The following is a 23,926-nucleotide window of genomic DNA, read 5'->3' on the forward strand; positions in this document are numbered from 1 at the left end:
CATGAGCACGCCAAAGACGAGGCCCTTGCGCTTGACGACCACCTGCCACACGTTGCGCCACTCGCCGCGCGCCGCCGACTCGCGCGCAAACACAAACTCGCCGTGGAGATCGCGCACGTAGAGCTGGAACGCGTCTTTGACGATCGTCGCATCGCCCAGCACGGAGCTAAAGACCTCTTCTTCATGGTGCGGTGGCGGCGGCGACGACGTCTGCTGCCAAAAGCGCGACGAACTGCCGGCGCTGTCGAGCTCGGCGCGCCGCGTCGGGTCGCTCAGGATCTCGTACGCTTCGGTGAGACCGCGAAACTTGATGGTTGCTTGCGCGTCGTTCGGGTTGAGGTCGGGATGGCACTTTTTGGCTTCGCGAAAGTAGGCGAGCTTGATGTCCTTGGCCGTCGCGGTCCGAGGCACGTTGAGCAGGTTGTACGGGTCCTTCTTCTTGGCCGCCGACGAGAAGATGTAGCGCACGGTTGTCTGCGCGCTGGCGAGGCTCGGGCGCAGCGGCGCAGCCGACGCCAGACGCACGGTCGAGGCGCGCTGAAGCGTTCGCAGCAGCATCGAGGTTCCGGGAATGGTCCAGAAAGGACACCCAGACGAGAATGCTGGTCTGTACCATCACTCGGTTGTGCTGCTTGTGCGTATCCGGATTTGAATAGATGGAAGTGAAATCGTTTGGCGGCCAGGTTGGGAATGCTTGCCAAGCGAACGCACGCGGTATTCACGGAGGAGCTGTAGGAGCGGCTCGTTTAGAAGAATGACTATCATTGCAATGCTAACGTTATAGTATCGCACCAGTAGGCGCGAAATGTACCTTTTTCTCAGCCATGCAAGGCGATGTTGCATAGAAACCAACACGGCTCCCCACTGCAACACCGCCGCGGTAGGCTCGCCGCGGTGGCTTAGCGTCATCCTTGTAGCTTCAGCGATGCGGATACTACTGTAGTGATGTCGGATAGTACGCTGTGGCATCGTGCAGACCAGCATTTGATTTCTTTTTGTTGATACGATGGTCGATGGACTACGCCGATGGGGCATGAAGACGCTGCAATTCCCGCAGTGAGATTGCGTGGATCTCGCAGTTGGCAAGCTTGCGAGAGGCCTTGGTCGCGCGCTTGATGAAGCTGCTGTGGCACACGACTGCAATGTGCGTCTCTTGCAGCTCGTTCAGATGACGCAGTAGCTCCAAAATGCGGCGATCAACGTCCGCCGACGTCTCGCGAAGCGGCGCTACGTCCTTGGGCGTCGTCGGTGTCGGCTTTGGTGTCGCCGGTGTCGTCGGTAGCCACCAATACTCGCGCAAATGCGTGAAGTCAATGCCTCTGTCCGCAAACGACTCTGCTAACTCTATGGCATGCATGAGATTTCGCAATGCAACTGACGTACCGACCTGATGGCTGGCGACCGACATCGCAGGCGGTGTCAAGCATCTCGCGGCAGCTCGCATGGACTACACAAGCACGCGACTGATCAGCCGAATGCAAGGGCGAAGGAAGAAACCTTGGAACGGAAGGCTACTGCCTTCAAAGCCGCCGAGCGCCGTCTGAATCGCACGCGTCAGAGGGCTTGTGATTACCTACGACCAAGATGAGAGCAATGTAGATACATTTTAGCGTACGAGTTGAATGGATTCGTGAAGCTTCTTTTGTTGGATCTCGTCATGCAGCTGCTGTACCTAGTGCACAGCTCAGGCGACGCTCGACGAGGTAGGCGCTTACCTGCAGCTCGCCTTTTTGGCTCAGCGGAGCGTCGATGATCATCGGGTCCTTGACAAAGATCCACGAGAACGTCCAGAGGCTGCGCGTGCGCCACTCGTTAAAGGTCGACTCGCCATGGCGCACAAAGTAGATGGTCTTGTCCTCCGGCATACTGCCGCTTCTAAAACGAGTTTGCACTTGGCTCCTTTCTACACACTATATCCGTAAAGCATACTTAGTGTACCATTGTACCTAGTGCGGTATGCACGCGCTACGACGCTCCGATCGTCGTTGCGGCACATCGCTATATCGGCGTCATAGGACATGCTTTTGGCAAAAGACATTTACTTGGCGACATCGTCGCAGGATGCCGGCCTTGCAGAGAGCTGCCCAAGGCCATCGAGCAATGACGCAAATAGTGTGACACATTTGATCCGGATGGTTCAGTTTCAATTGGCAGCATGGCGACAGTGGCCGGCTGGACGCGCGAGGTCTGCCCGACGTGCAAGAAGAGCAGCAAGTTCTACTGCGCGACGTGCTTTCTCAGCCTTGGCGCGCCGTCCGATGTCCACGTTCCGCGCATCAAGCTCCCGGTCACCATCGACGTCATCTTCCACGACAAGATCAAGAAGAGCACGGCGCCGCAGGGCAAGGTCGTCGCGCCCGAGGACATCCACATCATCCCATTCCCGTACAAAGACGGCGCGTCGCCAGTGTACGATCCAGCCAAGGCCGTCGTTGTCTATCCGTCCAACGACGCGTTTGTGCTGGACGAGCTCGAGGACCTCGATCAGCTCGAGACACTCATCTTCATCGACTGTCCGTGGCAGAAAGGCCCGGCAATCTTGAACGACAAGAGCCTCTCGCACCTCCGCACCGTCAAGCTCGCCAAGCCACCGCTTCACAGCAAGTTCTGGCGCTACCACTCGAGCGGCGATGGCTGTGTCTCGACGATCGAAGGTATAAGTGTCCTACTGGCTGCATAGCTCAAGCGAGGATGCGGTAGCTGTCTACTTGATGCTCGAAGAGTACACGGCGGCAATGCACGCACGCAACTTGGCGCTGACGTCCACCGACGACGTCTCGGAGATCTTGTACTACTTCAACCTCGTGCACGACACGATCCTCGAGACGCACAAGTCGGACCCGAACCGCCAGCTCGACCGAGCGCCGATGAGCGAAGCCGAGAAGGAGCGCCAGCGTCTCCTCCGCTCCCAGAAGGAGCAAGGTCAGAAGCGCAAGCGGGAGAACCGAGAGGCCCACAAGCGCAAGGTCGCTGAAGACGTTGCGGCCGGCGTCCTGCCGACTTGGGTACGTCCTTCTGTGCTGAAACACTCGCGCAACTCGATCGTATCTTACATGTCTAGCCGGCAAAGAAGTGCTACAACTGCGACACGCGCGGCCACGAAGCCAAGGCGTGCCCCGAGGTCTGCCGCTACTGCAAGGTCGAGGTCCACTTCCACGCGACGTGTCCGATGAAGGGCGTGCGTCCAGCGGAATCCGCAGTCAAGTACACAAAGGCGCTTTAAAAGGAACGTGCAAGGTGCTTGGGCGTAACATCTTTAGAGCTTGTCGCAGCGGCCGCGCTCTGGCAGAGTGACCGAAACAATGTGCCCGTGGAACGAAAATTCTTGTATTGACTCTCGTTGTCGACACCTTTGAACCAGGTCTAGGGCGACGCGTTGTCCTTGCCTTGCAGCTGCTGCACTTGGCCGCAATGCGTACGTCTTGTCGGCCGCGGCGAAGTTGGTAATTTACGAACTATATATCTGTCGCCTCGACACGAGCATTGCAACTGTTTGCACGACATGCCTTGCGACTTTGACGTGGAGGAAATCATCGACTTTGCTGCTCGCACCAATGGTCGTCGCAGTGCGTGAGCACATCGTCGAGGTCGTCGCGATTGCCTTCGGTGTGCAGCGCCGCCGGCAGCGCGACACACGACTATAGAACGGAGCTCAGCGGCCAGTCGCACGAGCTCGTCGCGTCGACACGAGCCGCGCAAACTCGTTGTCTCTGAGTATCGCATGCTTGGTCAAGTGGCTAAACGTTGACGACATTTAGCCGCCTTCAAGCGCCGGAAGAGTTCGTCGGCCGTCAAGGTATCTCGCTTTATCGCTGCGCATGCGTGGTCGTTGTGGCCAAACGTCTTTTTCCAGAGCGTCAAGTCGTGCGAGAGTTCGCGGCGGTCGTCGTCCGAGATGATAAGCGCAGCGACGACCATCGAGACGAAGCGCATCGCAAGCAGCTTGGGTGTTGGAGGCCGCCCATCCCGTTGGCCAGGAAGCCCTCCCATACAAACTGCTGGAGAGAGTTTGACCAGCGCTTTGATCGCGGCAAATGATGCGCAGCACGTATAGGCAATCGTACCGAGCGTCGAGTTCGCGTGGTAGCCTTCGTTGGAGGCTCGGGCGGCGTGCGCTACACGGTAGCTGTGATACTTGTACGACTTGGCGCCGAACTCGGGCGCGATGATGTCGCGACAAACGAGTCGTCCATGCACTCGCCGTCGAGGAACACTACGCGACGGAACGATAAGCACTCGGGAAGGTTGTCTTCATGTAGGAACCAAAGCGTTTGGCTAAGACCGCGCATGTACTCAAGGAACCGACCCGCAGCGTACACGGGTCGTGCAGCGCCCGGGAGACAGCATCAAAGCCGTCGATTACGAGCTTGCGCTTCTTGTTTTGCATGATCGTGTCCTAACGCTTGATGACGACCAGGATACGATGGAGAGCAGGATGGAGAGGGCAACGGACGCGAAGGGACGGCAGCTGCATCTCCTCGGTTGCCGAGAGCGGGTAGCCAAACAGCAGGTGCACCGTGAGGTCGCTCGTTGCGTCGTACGTCGCATCGCCCAAGTAGGACGCGAAAACGGGCATGATGTACCACTAGACATGAGGGGTCGTTAGGCGCATCGCTCCAGGTCGACGGCTATTACCTTGAGCACGTCCTTCAAGTCGACAGGATTAAGTTTCGGCTTGAGGTGCTGGAAGAGTGCGAGCTGGTGGATGAGCACAGAGCTTGGCATTTCGAGCGCCATGAGAAACGTCGTCGTCGTGTCGCCGCTGTCACGGACGCTGGCGTCGGGCGGCAAGAGGCCACTGCGACCATCGATGGCATCAGCCTCGAGCAGCGTATTGCGCACAACGGAAAGTGGCAGCCAAGCTACGTCTATTGCGTCTATCGACTACTGCCAAAGGCTGTACCGTCCCATATCACTAGGATTCCCCCTTTTTTTTTGGGATTTCCCCGTGAGACTAAACATGCAAAGGCACACCGCCTTGTCCCGGCCTAGTAGTGTTGACTCGGGCTAGGTTCACACTATGCCCATTGCTCATTCCCACAGAGCGTACTCGTTGCTTGTGCAGTCCACTTGCAGCGGTAACAAGCCAAGCGACGCGTCTGAGTTGCCGGACCTCCTCGTTTCGCGTGGTTTTCATAGTGTGGGATTCTCCCCACGTGAAAAATGTGTGGCGTGCCACGTCATCAACAAATCCAACACCACGCAGCGTTCTTCACCAAATGCCACGTGAAAATCATTTAAAAGCGACATAAGAACGTGTACTCGCTCTTTGTAGCCACGGTCGCACGATCTGGATTCATTTTTGCATCCGATCGACGCGGTGCCACGTGGGTTTAACGCAGTTTGAACGCGCCGTTGCTCGACCTTGAACGTTCGAACGTTGCAGAGAATCTCTCTGTGCTGCAGTGTGGCTCGTGGCACCTATGGTCCAGACGTGGGCGTGGGACGAGATGCTCGACTCGCTCGCGCGCTTCCGAAAGCTCCATGGCAACTGTGCCGTGCCACGCGTCTTCAAGGTACCGACGACCGACGCATGGCCATCGGCGCTGCACGGGAAGCGTCTGGGCTCGTTCATCTTTGCGTTGCACGGACGCGTCACCGTCGCCCCGCCCAAGCTATGGGACTCGTTGCACAACCTCGGCTTCAAGGTCAACTGGTTGTCGGCCACCGACCTCTATGGCCTCGTGGACCGAAAGCGCCGGCGCCTCCCGGTGGCTGCCGTGACCGACACCCTCGCTACGTACTGCAAGACATACGACTATGACCACGTCCATACCGAGTTTGAAGTACCGAAGAACGCGTCGTGGCCAGACGAAGCGCATGGCCTCGCGCTCGCCGAGGCGCTCACGCAGCTCCACGTCTATGAGCTACCAGTGGACATTGAAGCTTCGCTCCGGGTCCACGGCCACTTTGCAACCTCGCCGCCATGGAAGCAGCTCGTCAACCTCCTTGAAGCGTACCGAGGTCTCCACGGCGACTCTTCCACGGTGCTTGTCGACGTCATCGTCCCCGCAACGCCCGACTGGCCGCGCACGTAGCACGGTCTCGAGCTCAGCCTCGTGACGTGGCGCCTCGGTCTGCGCCTCTTGCTCCTCCCGGCCAAGTACCAGGGGCAACCCGCATCGATTGCCCCAGTCTGGCGTACACCGAAGCGGCCATTAGCGACGTCCCGGGCCAGAGAGGTGAGCATCAAGAGGCAGAAGCGCAGCGCACCATGCCAAGCGTACGTGCCTCCTCATCCCCAAATCGAACAAAATCCTGGTGCGATGAAAGGACGACGTGCCAACGGGCCCTGCGACGCAGAAGTTGAAGACAGGCGGCGTGGACAAGGCCAGAAAGCAAGGCCAAGGGCCGGCGATCAAGCAACTCGCTCTCAAGGTCAAGCACGCGCAGATTTATTACGAGAACGCACAGCTCCGCTTGGACAACGCAAAGCTCCGCTCGAAGCTCGAGAAAGTCGAGCTTTGCGTTGTCCAAGCGGAGCTGTGCGTTCTCGTAATAAATCTGCGCGTGCTTGACCTGGAGAGCGAGTTGCTTGATCGCCGGCCCTTGGCAAAGCTCCGCTCGAAGCTCGAGAAAGTCCAGCTTTGCGTTGTCCAACTCGGCGAAGCCGAACCGCCAGCGTCTCCTCCGCTCCCAGAAGGAGCAAGGTCAGAAGCGCAAGCGGAAGAACCGAGAGGCCCACAAGCGCAAGGTCGCTGAAGACGTTGCGGCCGGCGTCCTGCCGACTTGGGTACGTCCTTCTGTGCTGAAACACTCGCGCAACTCGATCGTATCTTATATGTCTAGCCGGCAAAGAAGTGCTACAACTGCGACACGCGCGGCCACGAAGCCAAGGCGTGCCCCGAGGTCTGCCGCTACTGCAAGGTCGAGGTCCACTTCCACGCGACGTGTCCGATGAAGGGCGTGCGTCCAGCGGAATCCGCAGTCAAGTACACAAAGGCGCTTTAAGGCTCGGGGCTCGGAGCCCCGAACCGCTTAATGTACTTGATATCAAGCTCCGATCGATCAAACGCGTTGTGTTAGAGCTCGTCAAGCACGAGCCGTCGGCCCGACGACGCGGGCTCGAGCGACACCAGTGCACGTAGCAGCATTGTGGCCGCAAGTTCAAGCTGACATGTCTGGCGAAAGCACTGTTCGAGACGATGGAGGGTCGGCGGAGTCGTTTTGTAATGCCACGTCATGGGGTGGTCGGGCATTCCGAGTTTAGACCAATCAACAACCATGCAAGCCGGGCGGGAACGTTCAACCAGACTAGAATCACACCACTTTTGGCGATGGAAGCGGCCAAAGTGAGCGTGGTCCTCATGCCCGAGCTCATTCAGCGCGTGGCCATGCTCATCGCAACGGCCAAGGACCTGCTCTCGTTTCTGCAAGCGCTGACAACCGAGTGGCTCTCGGAACCATTGCCCGCGCTCCGACAGCTCTACTGCGCGGTGCACACCCGGCGCCTCGTGGTCCCGGCGGACGACAAGTACCCCAACTACGTGCGTCTGTGGCCACGGATCGAGCTGTCGTACAACGAGATCCAAGACCCAGAGCTGCGCGACTGGATCGCCAAGGCCATGGTATTTGATTGTGCCCCGTGGACCACGGGGCACAATACCAGGAGGATGACATCTACGGAGCCGACTTGCGGCCGTCGCACCCACTACAGCCGCGTACAAAGGCTCGCATGCACAACGTCAATACGTGGTCAATCCTACAGGAAGCCATGACGCGGACTACGTGCTTACACACATAGCCCTTGAATGCAACGCAGAGCTCATGTCGATATGGCCACATATACTGGCGATATGGCAGTCGTGGAGGGCGGGAGGTGCGCTGCTTACCTTTACCTGGATCACTCAACACCTAGTCACAAACGATAAGATATGGCACCTCGGGCCGAGGCGAGCAGCCGAATCAGCCGACAGCCACGACAGTCATCCTTGGAACTCGGACTACGACCCGACAATAGCTATAGTACCTGTATGCACTACCTACAAGAGAAGACCTCGGGCCGAGGCGAGCAGCCGAATCGGCCGCAGTAACCTTTCGGCATCTCCCTGCGACCTGGTCCAAGGACGGCCACGACAGTATTGTCCTTGGACTCGGACTACGGCGCTCGACCCGAGATTTTCGTAAATGAGCAATTTGCTGACATGGTTTTACAAGGGAAATGATGTGGAAATGATAAAAGCATTGTCAATGTTTCTCCAATTGCGCTGGCTTGGCAGCCTCTCCTAGACTGCCTTTTGTCGCTGTGTAAAGGCAGAAGTTTTGATACTTGGAGATGCGTTGAGATTGGCAGTCCAAGAGCCTTTGCATACCGTATCGACGACCATCATATCTTGAGATCGTCCAGGATGTGTGGTAGACAAGTTCGTCGACAGAGACAGTTCCAACACCCGTGGTCCAAACGCCAAGGCGAGTCCAGACGTCTCCCGTGACTGCAAGATCAAGGTCTATTTCCACGCCACGTACCATATGAAGAGCTATACACAGGCTTTTAAGGCTCGGAGCTCTGGCCCTCAACCCGCTTAATGTACTCAATATCGAGCTCCGATCGATCAAACGCGTTGCGTTCGAGCTCGTCCAGCACCAGCCGTTGGCCCGGTGACGCGGGCTCGAGCGACGCCAGCGCACGTTGCAACATCGTGGCCGCGAGTTCAAACTGATTTGTCTGGCGATAGCACTGCCCGAGGCGGTAAATCATCGCCGTGTGAAGAGGCTGGTGCGTCAAGACGGCCTCGCAGTGCCGAATCGCAAGTGGAAACTGCTTCTTCATCTCAAAGAGCCCGCCCGCAATGCTGGCATGGCAGGCGCAGCGAAGCTAGAGAAGCGTCGGTATGCTGCGAATGAAGGGACAACGTACGTCAAGGAGGGCCGGGTGCGACCACGGCAACGCCTCGAGCGTGTCCAAAATCGCCTGGTACTTTTGGTTCGAGTAGGCGTAAAACCCCTCCAGCATGATCACATCGGCTTCTTCTCGCAGCAACACCATGCGCTCGATCGTCTCCTTGTGCGTCGGACGCTGGAGGTACTGCATCGCTGCCGTATATACCTCGTCTAGGACAACGGTGACGCTTTCTTGTGAATGGAGAGATCGACGGACCTTCGCTGACGCAGTCCTGGACGAGTTCGTCTTCGACCTCGGCGAGCTGCTTGCTGCCATCGCCCGAGTCGGACCCTTCCTACCGATAAGACATGGTATGGCAAGAAGAGCGATAGGAAGAACAATGGGTCCATGTACCATTAGCACGACCTTGTTCAAATGCAACATGCCGATCAAGGTCGCCCCTAAAACACACGCAAGGTCGGTTGCCGCCACAAAGAAGAGAGCGTACCCATCGACATGAACGCGGTGCCACGAAGGCGCCAAGCCTCGAGGTGGTTGCCATCTTGGAGCAGTGCGAGCTTGAGATGCTCCGAGGCCGCGCCAAAGTGGCAGCGCTCGAGCTCGCACTTGCCAAGGCCGAGGAGTGCGTCGATACGAAGCATGTGTGCAATGCCCTTGAGATCGCTGCTCTTGGGCAGCGGCTGGACGACGACTGGCGCCGCCTTCTCGGGCTCGTGGCACGAACAGTCGTGGTGGTCCGTGCACACGTCCTTCTCCGCAGGCTTGTTGGCCTCGAAGACCTCTTCGGAAAGCTGCAGCTGCGGAATGATGGCATCGAGGTCGTCCATGGCGCTGAGAACGTGTTTGTACTCGTCGATGGCGGCGGCCGCATGATTTTTCTTGAGCAGCGCATCGGCTTTGCCTCGGGCCGTCATGGCCGTTTGGATCGCAACGCTCTTGCGCTGCAGGAGCGACGCCTGCCGCTCGAGCTCTTGCACTTTGTTGAAGGACGTGGGTGGCGACGGCCCGGCGCTAGGCGCGCGCGCAGCGGCCTTCTTGGCCTTGAGCGCCGCGAGCGCTGCCTTGGTCGCCAGTACCTCGGCCGAGTCGCCCGCGTCCGCGACGACATGGACCTTCTTCTTCTCGTAGTCTTGCGCTTGGCTCTGCTGGCGCTCCTTCTTCTCTTCCTCTTCCATCTGCTGCATGACCTTTTCGACGTCGTACTTCTCCCATGCTGCGTACGACGTCATCGTCCCTTGGCCAAGATCCCGAAAGTATCGCGTCCCTTGTCATTGGCCATAAAGAATGGTATTTTCATCCAATCCGATGCGGCACAGCAGATGGCGATTGGCGCCTTTCTGGCCGCGGATCTCAACTGCGTCACTCGTTATGACGCGCCACAGCAGCGACAAGGTTGCCCTTTGTGTACATATTTGTCATCTGCTCATCAACGCTCCTCTGTTCCAATGATACAATGGAATAGGAGTGGGAACACAAACCACCCCCAGTACGCCATGTATTCTGTCAGCATCAGCATAGGGATGCGTTGTTGACACCACCCGAGGGATATATCGCTTGAACTAGTGTCGTAGCACTTGAGATCTCCCACAGACACCACAGACGCCCACTCGGCAAGTGAATGAGGATACTGCTGCGCTGCCGATTGCAACTTTTGGCCCCCGTACCATATACTTGTAGCGGCCCTTGCAATGTCCGCTCGACAAGAACTCGAGCAGCACGTGCGTGGGTATGTGTCTGCCACGCGTGACGTTACCAAGGGGTCGTCTGTGGCTTGGAGCGATCCTTCCTGTGCAGATCGTGGCGACACGACAGCCGGCGGAGCGCTGATTGGCCAACGAGGTGTCGACTACCATCACTTTGCATCCTCATTCGAGAATGTGTGTCTTGACGGCGCGTTTGACCGACCAAATGGCACAAACCAACTGGCCATGGCAGACGTCGATGCAAGCGCCGAGGCGCGGACGCCGCCCCTAATGAACAAGAAGAAGAAGACGTGGGGCTATGTGGATTCAACGGCTGTCACTATGCTTTCGCTTGTCGCCCTCTTTCCTCTCGATAAGCTCAAGGTACGACCGACGCGCCGACGACACATTCCTCCACAGCAGTCTTCTCTGGGTAGACGTACCAGCAGTGCAGTCCGGCCTTCACTACGCCGATGGCATTTTCACGCCTCGTGGCGTCGCGAGGCCTCTTTCGAGGGATGAGTCCAGTGCTTGCAGCGACGCTGCCCGCGACGGTGCTGGGGTGCGCTGCCATCAAAGCCGCCGACTTTGACAACATGAAAGTCGAGAACGAAGACGGCACCGTCGACGCAAATATCATGGCACGCATCACGAGCCTTGCAGCAATCACGGTGCTCGGCAACGAGATCGTGATGACACCCATGGAGGTCCTCGACGCCGCGGTCGTAGAGATGTTCATATCGCTCACTTTTCGTAGGTGGTCAAGCAGCGCATGCAACTCGGCCACTATGCCAGCGCCACCGACTGCATGCGCTCGGTACTACAAGAAGAGCACCACGTTTTGCGCTCACAAGTGTTTCGCTCCCTAGATTCTCCGAGACGAGGGGCTCCGTGGCTTCTACCGCGGCCTCCCCACGTCCGTCGCCATGATGGCTCCGTTTGGGTACGAGGACGCTCAAGCATCAGCGGCTCATGAAAATGTAGCGTGATGGGCATGATGGCATGGATGACGTGCTATATGTGCATGCCAGAGGAAGCGCAAACGTCTCGTGGAGTGGATGTCGTGACTGCCGGTAGCCTTGCCTTTGTACGTCCTTCAACTACGTTTCCCTCTCGTCCGGGACACTTATCATCTGAACCAATAGGCGGGTGCACTCACGACACCGATGGACGTCATTCGCACGCGACTCCAGACGCAATCGCTCTCGGTAGTACCCATGGCGCAGCAGCCCTTCGCCCTTCAGTACAGAGGGTTCTGGGACGCTGCACGCCAGATCTACAAAGCAGAAGGCGGCCGCGCGTTCTTTCGCGGTGTTCTGCCTCGTGTTTGCATGTGTGCACCGTACGCCCTCCTCTCGGTTGCCATTGGCGACGTCGTCGACAAGCTTCTCGGCAAGTCCGACGCGTCATCGCCGTGATCGACTTCGTACAATGTCAGCTCTCGCCTGTTATTGGGGCAACAACAAAAATCTCCAACTCAATGCACTTGAATCAGTCCAGCGGCCGTCCACACACTAGATGACGCAGGATACTGTGAAGTTATTGTCCAGAGCGTGTACCCTTGGTGGCTCCACCCTACAGCATGTGAGAAAGTGAACCGGTTCGAATGGTGCCGTTTCGCCGGGTTCAAACAGCCATTTTGCGGCCTTTCATGGGTGTCTTCTTGCGCGGCCTCGAGGCCGCCGACGTCTTTACCTCGGGTTCGAGCCTCGTCCGCGTCATCATTTATGTTCTTTTTGGCATGATTGGCGTCATTGTCCTCGCAATCCTCTACCTGCTTTGGTCCATGTACCGCGAGAGCCTCCAAGGTACTGCTACACTCTGCCTGCACCTGCTTGCGGATCTTATCGGTGAAGTAGACACGGCCAGCGCGCCGTACGTTGAGGTCACAGGTCCGCGAGACCGCTTTCTTTGAGGTACCTGCGTCACCATAGCGTAGACGAGCACGGAGAGGCGATGCACCAAGCCGACACGATTTGCTCGCGCGGTGTCGGTGCGCACTTCGCGTGCCGAGCAGAGTCCCACGATTCCGTAGGCATTCGCTGTGACAATGCCGAGACGCGGCCGACGCTGCGCAGCCTTCGCACCATGGACGACACGAAAGACGCGCGACCTCGTCCAGCGACGTTGCCGCATCCCGAGCTCCGGCACACCATGTCCCTCCCCGTGCTGCACACCGCCACCATATAGGGTCGATTATTTCTCCGTGTTTTTATTGATGCCGAACGCGTTATTGGCTTGTCGACGCATAGTTCTTGGCAAACGTCTCGGCCACAAGCAGCGGGAAGACGAGCGTGGCTTCCGCGTAGACCTAGTCCGCGTCCGCGTTGGATTTGTAAAATATTGGGCGTACCTTGACAGGGTTGGCGTTCAAGCGGAGCTTGCCCCACGAGATGGCTTCGTCCGGGCGGGCGCCAGCGTCGCTGCCGTCGTACTCTTGGCCCGTGTTGACAAAGACACCAAAGTCGGCGCCGTTGCGCATGAGGTTGGCGTTGAGGATGTGGTGCTTGACGACGCCTCCGCCGAGGATGATGACGCCCGTCTTTTTCGCGCGGATCGCATGGTCGTTCATGCGGCGAATATCGCTGACGATATCGAGGACGAGGCCTTCGTTGCGGTACGAGTGAAAGTAAATCATGTCGCCGATCGAGCCGTCCGTGAGCGCGGGGCAAAACACTGGAATGTTGTTCTAGCCCGCTTTCCAGAACTGATAGGCAAAAAGGCAGAGCGTACCTTGTAGCACCAGTAGTAGACCGAGTCTTCGTTGTTGATTTCCTTGCCGAGACGGTGGATCATCGTCGACGGCGACCACACGGTGCCCTATGTAATGTGTATATCAGACAAGTTGTCCATGAGGAAACGCACGCACCAAGGTCTTTTGCTCTTCAAGCATCGTGTCGAGGATCGGGTTGAGCCAGTCTTCAAACTTGCAGTAATTGTCGTTGGGCACGAGAAGGTTCCCGATGCGGTTGATGCCACGCGTGCGGAGGTCCGCGCCCTTGAGCGCAAAATCGCCAATGTACGTGGGTGCCAGACACTTGATAAAGTCTTCTTCAATGCCACCGGCCGTCGCGACAATCACATCCACCTACATACGGGCACCTGAGATGCGCGCACGTGGACAGCATCGAGGAGTACCATCTTGTGCTGGGCGAGGAACCGCAGCGTCTCGCGAAGCCCGCTTGAGATCAAGTTGGACGTGTACCCCAAGAAGATCTTGCACTTGAAGTTCGCGCGCACGGTCGGATCCTTGAGCGCATCGTCGTCGTTCTCGTCGATGGGCTCGCGCTCAGGCGCCACGACCGCTGCAAGTACGAGCGCAATGAGGGCGCGAAGCGAGCGAGATGCATCCTACCATGCGGTTGATCTCTTCGACGGCCTTGCCGAGGTTCGTGGCCTGGAAGCCCATGTAGCGGTAGCTCTCCATGAGCTTGGCATAGTCGACGCCTTGGTTGAAGTCGTAGCTGCGTCAGGACCATGAGTGGATGGCCTTCATGCGCATGGGCACGTACCCCTTCACCTGGCTGTAGTCGCCATTGTCTAGGCGCTCCGACTTGACGAGGACCGCGGCCTGCGCGCCGGCCGGGACCGTCGTCGACTCTTGCTTCGCTTCCATTCTGCTGCGCGTGATTTGCAAATGGTTGGAAGAGAGGTCCATTTATTCGAGCTACTATTGGCTAAAAAAGAGAAAAACTTGACCAATCATGGTGTGATTACGCAGCCTACACCATCGGCTGGATAGCTTGATATTTTACCACCGTGTCCGACGTCCATTAGACACCTCGTCATATATGTTCTTGCTGTGTCCCTTGACGAGAAGAAGGATGATGGAGCTACTGCGCCGAGCGAGGAGGTGCCATACTGGAGCAACTTGAAGTTGACAGCATTTGACGATTTTCATTGGCCACAGGTGGCGGGCTTGATGGAGAGAGACATCGTGCAAGGCGATCGCTTGCTGTTGATCTTCCTTGGTCCTCAAAGCTCAAAGGAAGCACAGATTCAGAGACGATCTTTCCGAAAGAGGTACGCTAATATTTATCTCTTGTTCAATCCAGTTAGACCTTACACGCAGAGCACATTGTATGACCCGGGCAAACACCAGAGGAACACGATGGGCAGGCGCTCAGAGCGTAGTAGTGTGGGCTACTGGTGCTGGCGTGACCGCAGCGCACGACGTGGTTGTCGAGAAAAAGCTCGTTTGCGATGACAGCGCTGGCGCAGTCGAGGTAATGCCTTGCAGCGCGACCTTGGTGTCGATCTTGTCGCAGCGAATGCCTACGACGCCTCAGAGACCACTAGCGACGCGGAGCTGCCAACCTTGGCCACGCGAGCATACTGTGTCGCGCGTCGCATTGAGGCATGGTGGATCTATGCGTCGGTGAGACGTCTGGCGGTGGACACTGCGACTCGTACCTTCAACTTCGTGGTAGCCTTGCAGTTCTAGTCGCACAATGAGACCGTAGCGATAATTGAACGAATGTACCGTCCAGCTCGGCGTCAGCGCGGGCATTCTTGTAGCAAAAGTAGAGCCCGAGTAGGAGCAGAAAGCAAAAGATGCCAAGGAAGATGTAGAGCACGATGAGGACGCCATCAAAGACCGAGCTGCCCGAGCCTAGCCGAGGTGGTTTCTTGGTTGTTGATAGTGCGCGCAGCCTCGTACCTTGCGCCGCCATGCTTCTCCGACGCTTCGATCCTGGGAGGTTTCACGGTGCGTCCGGTTAAACGATCCCACGAGTTCACGAGTTGATGGTTTTGGCGCCAATATGCCAAGGGTCACCAGATCATCAACACGTTGACATTCTTACTTCTGCATCGTCTGGCGACCGGGTCGCATCGTCGCCACAGCATGCAGCTCGACGGGACAGCGTGGTCAAGTTTGGGTGCTCGGAATGAAATGACATTCTTTTCGATTGTATACGTATACATACCGTAGAAGACCACGCAACGACGTAGCGTACGTCGAGAGGATACCAATGGACGTTGTAGCGATTGAACTTGAAGCAGGTGAGGGGCACCACTGCACCGACCTTGTAGAGTTGAATCGACCTTCTTGCTAGTCTAATGCTAGTCCTGCTATGTTCGTGGACGATATTGTCATGTATGGAGTCCGTATGCAAATATCTTCGCGCGCTTCGTGGGCGCAAGGTGCTCATCGTCGGCCGTGTTCCCTGACGCCCGCCCCAACTTCAACCACAGCATCCTCGTAGTTGCATTCAACTTCGATTTCGCGATCTTTTGCGGCCCAGCCTCTTGACTTGTATATCGTATGTCATGGCTATTTTATTATTCGTTGGCCATCCACATCGAAGCGCAGGATCGAAGTTGCTAACCAGGTCGACGATGGGCGTCAATTGCCATTTCGCCACCACCGACAACGACGACGACGACGATGCCCGCCACACCGCCCATGAGCCCACTGACGGCGACCGAGATGGCGGCTGTCCGCGCCGAGTTCCCGTCGTTCGGCGTGCCCAACCAGAGCATCTTCTTTGACAACGCCGGCGGCGGCCAAGTCCTCAAGCGCGTGGCCGACAAGGTCTACGAGTACCTCACGTCGACAAGTGTCCAGATCGGCGGGACGTACGCGACCGCCAAGGCCGCTAATGCGCGCGTTCTGTCCGCGCGCAAGGCCATCGCCGAGTTTATCAATGCGCCCAACGACGACGAGGTCATCATGGGCAGCTCGACGACGAGCCTCATGTTCCTCTTCATCCAAGCGCTGCTCCCGAGCATCCGCGAAGGCGACGAGATCATCTTGACGAATTCGGAGCACGAAGCCAACGTCGGCGCGTGGAAGCGTCTCGCCAAGGCCGGTGCGGTCATCAAGGTCTGGGAGATCAACCCGGTGAGCATGCACCTCGAGCTCGCGCAGCTCGACGCGCTCTTGACATCCAAGACCAAGTGGGTCGCGATGACGCATGCGTCCAACATCCTCGGCACGGTCAACCCCGTGAAAGCCGTCGCAGACCGCGTCCATGCGGTCGGCGGCCGCCTCTCGGTGGACGCGGTGGCCTACGCGCCGCATCGCCTCGTCGACGTGCAAGCGAGCGGCGCCGACATTTATGTCTTTAGCTTTTACAAGGTCTTTGGCCCGCACTACGCGGTCATGTGGGGCCATCGCGACTTCCTCGTTTCGCTCTCGAGTCTCAACCACGAGTTCATTGCGGCCGACGACCTTCCGTACAAGCTCCAGCCCGGCAACGTCAACTTTGAGCTCTCGCATGGCTGCAGCGCGATCCCAGAGTACTTTCAAGCCATGGGCAAGCTCCTCGGTGCGCCCAACGACGCCTCGAACCGCGCCTTGATGCAGCACGCGTTCGATCGCTTCGACATGCACGAGCGGTACCTCTCGGAGCGCCTTCTCGCGTACCTTCGGTCGCAGCCCAAGGTCAAGGTGCTCGGCCTCGCGGAGGTGGCGATGACGTCGCCGACCGATCATCTCTACCGCGAGCGCATTGCCACCATCAGCTTCGTCGTCGACGGTGTCACGTCACCGTCCATTGTCGCGCACATGGATCGCGTCAACATTGGCGTGCGCTTTGGCAACTTTTACGCGGTGCACCTCGTCGGGCCGCTCGGCTTGGCCAAGCACGGTGGCGCGGTCCGCGTCTCGATGGCCCACTACAACACCGTCGAGGAAGTCGACTTGCTCATCTCGCACTTGCGCCCGTTGATTGTCTAACTCGACAGTACTAGTCTCGCTGAAATCCGATATATAAAAAGCAATGGTCCTGACTGGATTAGGCCGCCTTGGGCTTCTTGGTGCGGACTTTTTTCTTGGTGCTCTTCTTCATGGAGAGCGGGTTCGGCGCCTTGGCCTTCTTGGGCGCTCGCGGCTTGGAGCCGTCGTCGATGTGGGCCGTGATACGCGACTCGGCGCGCACGGCCTCGAGCGTCGAGGCCTCGTCCGGGTTGAGCTTGGTCATCTTCGCGTGGTCGTCCTTGCGCGAGATCTTGAGGGTCGCGTCCGACATGTCTTCAAAGACGAGCACCGATCGGTTGAGGTAGATGAGCGGCACGCCGGGCACGCGGCGCAGCGCGCTCCGCAGCTCGGTTTCCTGCGTGGCCACAATGTACTTGCGGTCGTTGCGGTCGCCGATCGCGCTGAGCATGGCGTCGGTCACGCTTTTGTTGGAGGGGCCATCGACCGTCTGGAAGGTCTTGGCGAGCGTATGCGCGGCGAGCATGTCCTTGTCGCTGCTGCTGAGCAGCGAGAGCTCAGCGATCGCGGCCGACGTCACGAAGAAGTGGCACTTGTCGGTCTGGAGAAACTTGGGCACGCGCGTCGCAATGTCCACGTTCATCTTGATGCACATGGCGATAAAGTTACCATCGAGAAGCACCTTGTACGGCGGCTTGATGCCGCAGAGGAACTGGAACTGGCGCAGCGCCTTGCGAATGTGCTTGGACCGGAGGTACCGCATCGCGCTGCAATCTGAAATCTGACTACAACGATGACCAATCGCGCCACATCCGGATACGGATACAATCCGGACAATCGCCGGACGCGCACACGGTGCCACGTCAGTGACGGTTACGTCCTTTCCCGCGTTGCTGATGGCACCGAGAGACCAGGGCATGCATATTAATTACATCATAGCATTTCTCATCGTACAGTGCAGGTGACGTATACATGTACAGGGCGAGGCGGCGTCTAAAAGTCGTGGTCCCAGTTGGAGCCGTCGTTCTCGTACGTTGCCACCTCGTCCCACTCTTCAACGACCGCAAACTTGGACGCGTCGAGCGGGTTCGCAAGTGTCGGCAGCCACGGCGCCGGCTCCTTCTTCTTGACAATCTTGTCCCATTCGAGGCCGTGGAACCACGGGTGCGTCCGGATCGCATGCGTGCCGCCGTGGTTGCAGCCGAGGCGCTTCGAGACATCGCGATCGAGGAGCTTGGACACGAGGTCTTTGCACGCGCCCGAGACCCACGACGGGAACCGCAGCGGCTCCTTGAGAATGTTGCGGCAAATCTGGACTTGGTCTGACGGGTTGTTGCCTACGAAAATGTGTCGACTTTGGCTCCAACAGCATCGTTGCCACGTACCGCAGAAGGGCGATGCGCCAACGCACATTTCGTAAATGAGCACACCGTACGCCCAGTAGTCGACGCCCTACATGGGATGTTTAAAGCGCAAGTGTCTCGGAAAGCGACCGACCTTGTTGTGGCCCTTGCCGAGCACGAGCTCGGGTGCGAGATACTCGGGCGTGCCGCAGAGCGTGTACGTGCGGTCTTGACAGATCTTGGCAAAGCCAAAGTCAACCACCTGGTCATGTATATGAGTTGTCTGCAAGAGAAAGGACAATATCGTCCAACCTTGATGTAGCCTTCTTCATCGATGAGGAGGTTTTCGGGTTTTAGATCACGGTAGATGATCATGCGGTCGTGGAGGTACTCGAGCGCGAGCACGACGTGCGACGCGTAAAAGCGAGCGTGGTCGTTAGGAATGCGTCCCGTTGGTCGCTCGTTGCAGTGCAGGTAGGCAAACAGCTCACCGCCTTGCACAAACTACACGCGGATGATAACGACGTCCTTCATACGATAGTAATGTCTACCTCCATGAGCAAGTAGAGGCATTGCTCGTCCTTGAACGTCTGGTAGAGCTTGAGAATGAACGGATGGTTGCACTACATGTTGGGTTGGTTGGACCAATGTGCATGTAAAGTCGTCTTGAACGTACGGAAGCGAGGAGGTTCTTTTCGTTGAGGATGTTGAGCTGCTGCTTGTACGCAACGACTTGGCTCTTCTGGAGTACCTTCAGCGCATAAGCCATCCCCGTGCCCTTGTGGCGCGCGAGCTTGACGCGGCCAAACGTGCCCGTGCCGAGCGTGCGGAGGATCTCGAGGTCAGAAAACTCGACGCGGTCGCGAGCCGTGAGCTCAGCCTTGCGGTCGTCGGCCTCCTTGTTCAAGATATCTTGCAGTGGCCCAAGAAGCTCGACAAACTAGACCATGGCGATCTGATTTGGATTGCGTTTCCGTTTCAGAATCCAGTACCTTGGCGCGCTCGAGCACAAAACACTCGAGGAGTCCGCCCGCGGTCACGTTGGCCTTGCGCGGCTCGTCGTTGAGTAGCGCCATTTCGCCAAAGTAGTCGCCGACCGAAAGCTTTGCGATCTCGACCGCCGTGTTGTTGCCTTGTCAAATAGAGAGAAACTCAGATTTTTCAACTTTTCGCACATCAGTACCGTTGGTTTTGGACACGATCGCGTGGCCATTCTTAATGATGTAAAACTTGGAGCCGGGCTCGCCTTCGTTGATGACGGACACTCCGTCTGCAAAGGTCTCGGTCGTAAGTGCAGCAAAGAGCATCGCACGCTTGGATGGCGTCAGCGACTTGAGAATTGGCACCGATTGAATGACGCTAGGGATGCGATTCGATTGGTCCGCGAATAGAGGACAATATTGTCGTATACCGCATGCTCATGTTGCGATCAATGACTTCGCGAAGCGACCCCAGGATCTCGTCAAACGCCTGACGATCGAGCGCCAGAGCTAGTTGGAATTTGTGTTGTGAGTGTCGAGTTTGACTCTAAAATCAAGACAACAGAGACGTACCCACGACGTCGGTCTCGGCCGTGACATTGGCCGCCCGCGGCTCGTGCGTCATCAGAGCGCGCTCGCCAAAGTACTCGCCGTCCTAATGCACACCATCAGCGAGTGCGGGTGATGACGCGTTTACGTACAGAAATGCGGACACTTTCCATCGTGTTGCCATCACCGGCATCGCTGCAGATCACTAGCAACATGACATGATTTTCCCATCGAGAACTGTTGGACAAGTTGTCCATGATGTACCAGAGCCCGACTTGATGATGTACAAGACGTTGCCCTTCTCGCCTTTGGTAATGATGCGCTCGCCTTTTTTAAAGTGCAACAGTTGCACCACTACGCATCCCATCAGCAACTCCATTGATATATATACCGCACGCACCGTTGGAGAGCTGGCTCATTTGGTTGTCCGTGAGCTCCTAAATTTCAAGAACTATGAGGACCCATCGATGTATCAAGTTGAAACAAAGCAGTTGGACCTGGAGCAGCGGGACGTTGCGCAGAAACTTTTTGCATTCGTCGAGCTGGTCCTCGGCGTTGCGCGCGACGATCCAGCGGAAGGTCACACGGTCGAGCGCCCAGAGATCACCGGCTTCGACAGTCGTAATGGTTGCCGAGCGCGGGCAGTTGTACAGCAGCGCGAGCTCACCAAAGCTGCCGCCGGACCGCACCGTCATGACGACTTCGCCCTTGACCGAGATGTCAAAGACGCCGCTCTCGACCACGTAGAAGAAGTCGCCCGAGTCGCCTTCGCGAATAACCGTGTCGTCCTTCTGGAAGTGCATGCGCACCATGAAGCCGGCCATAACATCCATGTCCATGGCGCTGATGATGGACATGAGCGCATTCCGCGACAAGGCGTCCTTGATCAGCGTCGATGTCTCATCGGGTTTCGGCACCGTGCTGGGCTGGTACTCGTCGTCGAACTGGATGCTTTCGGCGAAGATGTCGCCGCGGCGCTGCGCATCCCGCTTCTCGCGCATCGCGATGCTCACCTTGCGGTCCGACGACGTCGGCGCGTCAACCGTTGCAATGTTGTCCAGCTGCGCCGTGTCCTGAAGCGTCGACGAGTTCGCGCACCCCATCTTGGTCGTTTGATCGAAAATACAAGTTTTGAGGCCCCGAAACGGACCCGCCTTTTTAGCACGACGCCGCTTCGGATCGCACACTATTTCCGATGCGAGCGCCGATTGGCGTTGGTGTGAAACCCCCGTATCTTGGAAAAACAGTGCAAGCGGCCCATCGAGACAACTTCAGTTTGAAGTAGAAGGCAACGGGCAGCCACCGCCTCGCTAGTCCCAAATTGAGGTCCATCCGAGGGCCCGCAATACAGCTATAGAGCAGTGCGTCGTTGTTGAAGTATCCAACTATCCATCCTCGCTCCAACGCGGTCGCGATTGCCAAAAACCGAGGCAAAAACTTTGCATTTATCGCAGCGCTACGCCTGGATGCGAGTGCGTTGACGCCTGCACTTTTGAAGTGAGCTGCGTATTGAGTGATCTATCTTGTGGGGCGGTCGCCGAGTGCTAGCTCGCACGAGGCCAACGCTGCTAGCTGCATCATCAAGATGAAAGCTATCGCGATCGGTTATTGCGAGGATCCGATTCGATGGGAATCGTTTTGAATCAATGCGCGAAAAGCGCTACGTTAAAAGCACCATGAATTCGGGGAACCTGTCGCTGCACAGGCAGCACAGGTGTCACACCCCGCGGTTAGCTCGCGGTTAGGTCACGTCAGCGTCAACCACGCTCTAAATAGGCGATAATACTTCTCAAAATGATCGACAAGCGTTGGAAGGGTCGATCGAATGGAATGCAATCAGCGCCAACGCTGCACCCACCATGAGTCCATGCCATAAGACCATCCCATAATACCATCCCATAAGACTTGATGGCTACGTCCAAACTCTAAAAGTTTGAGCTAACCTCGCCTCTTGCATTGACGCGACATCGTTTGAGAGTTTAGAGAATGCCATTGAGAGGGTGCGATGTCTGTGCTAGTAGGTCTGAGCTAAAAAATAAAGTCTATCAAAATATGCCCACTCCAAAACGTGAAAAATTGACCTGACTCTTAAATGTTTTTTGGTCCTTAGTGCTATCGGATTCAACGTCGAACGCTGCTCCCGTCTCGCATGTGCTGAGCGGCTCCTGAAATTTAATGCTCAGGTACACTAGTATGCATCCATCCGCGAGAATGCTGGTCACTGCAAACATGTGGCTGCGTTCAGTCGCGATCCAGCGTTCGTAATCACGTGTCGATTGAAAGGCAACGTTGAGTCCCGCCGCTTGCTCTGCAATCATGTTGCGCGAGCTCTGAGCCAGACAACGCAAAATCTCTGCTTCCGCGCTGCTGCTTTTCACTCTGCTTTTCGCCATGGACCTCGCCTTCGTGTGTGGCCTGGTGGTCCTCGGCCTTTGCCTCGCCTTTCTCTACCTCTTCATTCTTGCGCCTGCCTGGAGCCCGCTGCGTGCTATTCCAGGCCCCGCCGCAAGCCACGTCATCTTTGGCAACCTGTTCGCTCACGCCTTCCGAATGCGAACTTAATCGTTGATGTATGTATTAGCAAGGAAATCATCGATACCAAGTGGGCGGACGGCCATTACCCCGAGCCAGGCCTCAAGTGGACGCTGCAGTACGGCGGCGCGGTGCACTACCGCGCGTTCCTCTCGCATCGGGTTCGACCATTACTAGTATACGACGGTCGATCGACTAACACGTCGACTAGATTCTCCTCACAGACCCAGAGGCACTCAAGCACGTGTTTCTTACCCACGGCGACACGTACCCGCGGGACCCAACAGCGCGCCGCTTCCTCAGCGTACGTGTCCTATTGGATGCAATATAGTATCAAGTTGATACATTAGAACCTTACGGGCGGCGACGGGCTCTTGAGCTCCGAGGGCGACGTGCACACGGGCATGCGCAAGCTCTTGATGCCGCACTTTGGCTACGCCAAGGTCAAGACCTTCGTCGACATCTTCCAGCAGCACACGGCGCACCTCGTGCGTCGCCTCGACACGGTCGTCGCGTCCGGTGCGTCCGTCGACATGCACGACCGTACGACCGATTTTGGACGTTTTCTGGTCTTTTTTACACTCAACTTTTTTCCAATGCGATAGTCTTCACCAAGCTCACGCTGGACGTGATCGGCGTCTCTGCCTTTGGCTACAACTTCGAGTCGCTCGCCGGCAGCAACTCGCAGACGCTGGAGGCGTACCACATGATGAACAATACGCCGAGCTTGGCGTACTTTCTCGGGTCGCTCCTCTTGCCGGGCTTCAAGCACTACCCGTTGCCGCGCCTCGTCAAGATGAAGCGCGCCAAAGCCATTCTTTTCAAGGTCGTCGACGACGTCATTGCGGAGAAGCTCGCGCATCCCACGGACATTGCGACCGACCTCTTGGATCTGATGCTGGACGAGAGCTCGCAGACCGACCACAAGGTCTCGGCCGCCGAAGCCCGCGTCCACGTGCTCACGTTTCTTCTCGCGGGCCACGAGGTACATTCTACCCACTTGGACTCTCGCCGTAGTCTTTGATTGTCTGCTTTTGACTCTATAGACGACGAGCACGACGCTCGCCTGGGTGTTTACCCTCTTGGCGCAGCACCCTGAGGTGGAGGCCAAGGCGCGCGCCGAAGCCCGCGCGGTGCAAAAGGCCCATGGACGCATCTCGCACGCAGCGCTCGGGGACCTCAAGTACATCAGCGCCGTCATCCACGAAACGCTGCGTCTCTTCCCGACGATTTCAACGCTCGCGAGTCGCATTGCCGAGGCAGACGACCACATCCCGCTCGAGTCGGGCAACCCCATTTTTGTGCCCAAGGTACGAATGTTCCCTTGCAATATCGCT

The 23,926-nt window shown here is 57.4% G+C and overlaps 12 protein-coding genes across 12 annotated transcripts in view; 5 read left to right on the top strand and 7 right to left on the bottom strand.

Annotated features, from left to right (window-relative positions):
• SPRG_19113 (hypothetical protein) overlaps nt 1-558 on the bottom strand; it is a gene marked incomplete at both ends in the record, with an annotated part of 916 nt that extends 358 nt beyond the window's left edge. Inside the window, one exon of the mRNA XM_012339916.1 lies at nt 10-558. Within this exon, the coding sequence (XP_012195306.1) occupies nt 10-558 (549 nt within the window). The remainder of the gene's footprint in view (nt 1-9) is intronic.
• A 460-nt stretch (nt 559-1,018) lies between these two features.
• Nucleotides 1,019-1,865, bottom strand: SPRG_19114 (hypothetical protein; the record flags this gene model as incomplete). Its single annotated transcript, XM_012339917.1, has 5 exons — nt 1,019-1,319; nt 1,384-1,447; nt 1,498-1,573; nt 1,616-1,672; nt 1,716-1,865. 5 exons carry the CDS (start codon nt 1,863-1,865, stop codon nt 1,019-1,021), a joined length of 648 nt encoding a protein of 215 aa, XP_012195307.1.
• Nucleotides 1,866-2,155: 290 nt separating this feature from the next.
• Nucleotides 2,156-3,223, top strand: SPRG_19115 (hypothetical protein; the record flags this gene model as incomplete). The annotated part of the gene is made up of 3 exons (XM_012339918.1): nt 2,156-2,654; nt 2,701-3,005; nt 3,062-3,223. The coding sequence occupies 3 exons, from the start codon at nt 2,156-2,158 to the stop codon at nt 3,221-3,223; spliced, it is 966 nt and encodes a 321-aa protein (XP_012195308.1).
• Nucleotides 3,224-6,604: 3,381 nt separating this feature from the next.
• SPRG_19116 (hypothetical protein) lies at nt 6,605-6,951 on the top strand (the record flags this gene model as incomplete). The annotated part of the gene is made up of 2 exons (XM_012339919.1): nt 6,605-6,733; nt 6,790-6,951. Coding segments are annotated over 2 exons (291 nt in total), but the record flags the coding sequence as incomplete, so codon positions are not given.
• Nucleotides 6,952-8,491: 1,540 nt separating this feature from the next.
• On the bottom strand, nt 8,492-10,071 carry SPRG_19117 (hypothetical protein; the record flags this gene model as incomplete). The annotated part of the gene is made up of 5 exons (XM_012339920.1): nt 8,492-8,815; nt 8,858-9,051; nt 9,098-9,176; nt 9,236-9,282; nt 9,330-10,071. The coding sequence occupies 5 exons, from the start codon at nt 10,069-10,071 to the stop codon at nt 8,492-8,494; spliced, it is 1,386 nt and encodes a 461-aa protein (XP_012195310.1).
• A 699-nt stretch (nt 10,072-10,770) lies between these two features.
• On the top strand, nt 10,771-11,942 carry SPRG_22080 (hypothetical protein; the record flags this gene model as incomplete). The annotated part of the gene is made up of 6 exons (XM_012339954.1): nt 10,771-10,908; nt 10,962-11,231; nt 11,282-11,341; nt 11,394-11,467; nt 11,509-11,611; nt 11,670-11,942. The coding sequence occupies 6 exons, from the start codon at nt 10,771-10,773 to the stop codon at nt 11,940-11,942; spliced, it is 918 nt and encodes a 305-aa protein (XP_012195344.1).
• A 233-nt stretch (nt 11,943-12,175) lies between these two features.
• SPRG_19118 (hypothetical protein) lies at nt 12,176-12,714 on the top strand (the record flags this gene model as incomplete). Its single annotated transcript, XM_012339921.1, has 4 exons — nt 12,176-12,332; nt 12,384-12,416; nt 12,464-12,517; nt 12,560-12,714. The coding sequence occupies 4 exons, from the start codon at nt 12,176-12,178 to the stop codon at nt 12,712-12,714; spliced, it is 399 nt and encodes a 132-aa protein (XP_012195311.1).
• A 40-nt stretch (nt 12,715-12,754) lies between these two features.
• On the bottom strand, nt 12,755-14,140 carry SPRG_01451 (deoxyhypusine synthase; the record flags this gene model as incomplete). Its single annotated transcript, XM_012339664.1, has 7 exons — nt 12,755-12,835; nt 12,878-13,213; nt 13,258-13,344; nt 13,394-13,612; nt 13,663-13,812; nt 13,880-13,988; nt 14,037-14,140. 7 exons carry the CDS (start codon nt 14,138-14,140, stop codon nt 12,755-12,757), a joined length of 1,086 nt encoding a protein of 361 aa, XP_012195054.1.
• Nucleotides 14,141-14,647: 507 nt separating this feature from the next.
• On the bottom strand, nt 14,648-15,197 carry SPRG_19119 (hypothetical protein; the record flags this gene model as incomplete). Its single annotated transcript, XM_012339922.1, has 5 exons — nt 14,648-14,799; nt 14,842-14,892; nt 14,938-14,964; nt 15,008-15,136; nt 15,185-15,197. 5 exons carry the CDS (start codon nt 15,195-15,197, stop codon nt 14,648-14,650), a joined length of 372 nt encoding a protein of 123 aa, XP_012195312.1.
• Nucleotides 15,198-15,913: 716 nt separating this feature from the next.
• Nucleotides 15,914-17,206, top strand: SPRG_19120 (cysteine desulfurase; the record flags this gene model as incomplete). Its single annotated transcript, XM_012339923.1, has 1 exon — nt 15,914-17,206. One exon carries the CDS (start codon nt 15,914-15,916, stop codon nt 17,204-17,206), a length of 1,293 nt encoding a protein of 430 aa, XP_012195313.1.
• A 58-nt stretch (nt 17,207-17,264) lies between these two features.
• SPRG_22081 (hypothetical protein) lies at nt 17,265-17,948 on the bottom strand (the record flags this gene model as incomplete). Its single annotated transcript, XM_012339955.1, has 1 exon — nt 17,265-17,948. One exon carries the CDS (start codon nt 17,946-17,948, stop codon nt 17,265-17,267), a length of 684 nt encoding a protein of 227 aa, XP_012195345.1.
• Nucleotides 17,949-18,092: 144 nt separating this feature from the next.
• SPRG_01452 (AGC/PKA protein kinase) lies at nt 18,093-21,172 on the bottom strand. The gene is made up of 14 exons (XM_012339665.1): nt 20,555-21,172; nt 20,458-20,494; nt 20,322-20,411; nt 20,210-20,262; nt 20,082-20,163; nt 19,940-20,018; nt 19,712-19,887; nt 19,521-19,660; nt 19,205-19,468; nt 19,080-19,151; nt 18,841-19,032; nt 18,683-18,790; nt 18,571-18,637; nt 18,093-18,522 (listed from the first exon to the last, which is right to left on the bottom strand). Exons 1-14 carry the CDS (start codon nt 21,158-21,160, stop codon nt 18,179-18,181), a joined length of 2,310 nt encoding a protein of 769 aa, XP_012195055.1. The 5' UTR covers nt 21,161-21,172; the 3' UTR covers nt 18,093-18,178.
• Nucleotides 21,173-23,926: the final 2,754 nt, after the last annotated feature.

The sequence above is a fragment of the Saprolegnia parasitica genome (assembly GCF_000151545.1).
Source record: "Saprolegnia parasitica CBS 223.65 unplaced genomic scaffold supercont2.3, whole genome shotgun sequence".
In the NCBI taxonomy this organism is placed as follows: Eukaryota; Oomycota; class Saprolegniomycetes; order Saprolegniales; family Saprolegniaceae; genus Saprolegnia; species Saprolegnia parasitica.

Coding starts and splice junctions, on each gene's coding strand:
- SPRG_01452 (XM_012339665.1), bottom strand. CDS start 21,160: ATGGGGTGCGCGAACTCGTCGACGCTTCAGGACACGGCGCAGCTGGAC. Junction 20,019..20,081: donor GGCCGAGACCGACGTCGTGG/GTACGTCTCTGT, acceptor AATTCCAACTAG/CTCTGGCGCTCGATCGTCAG. Junction 18,791..18,840: donor ATGAAGAAGGCTACATCAAG/GTTGGACGATAT, acceptor ATACATGACCAG/GTGGTTGACTTTGGCTTTGC.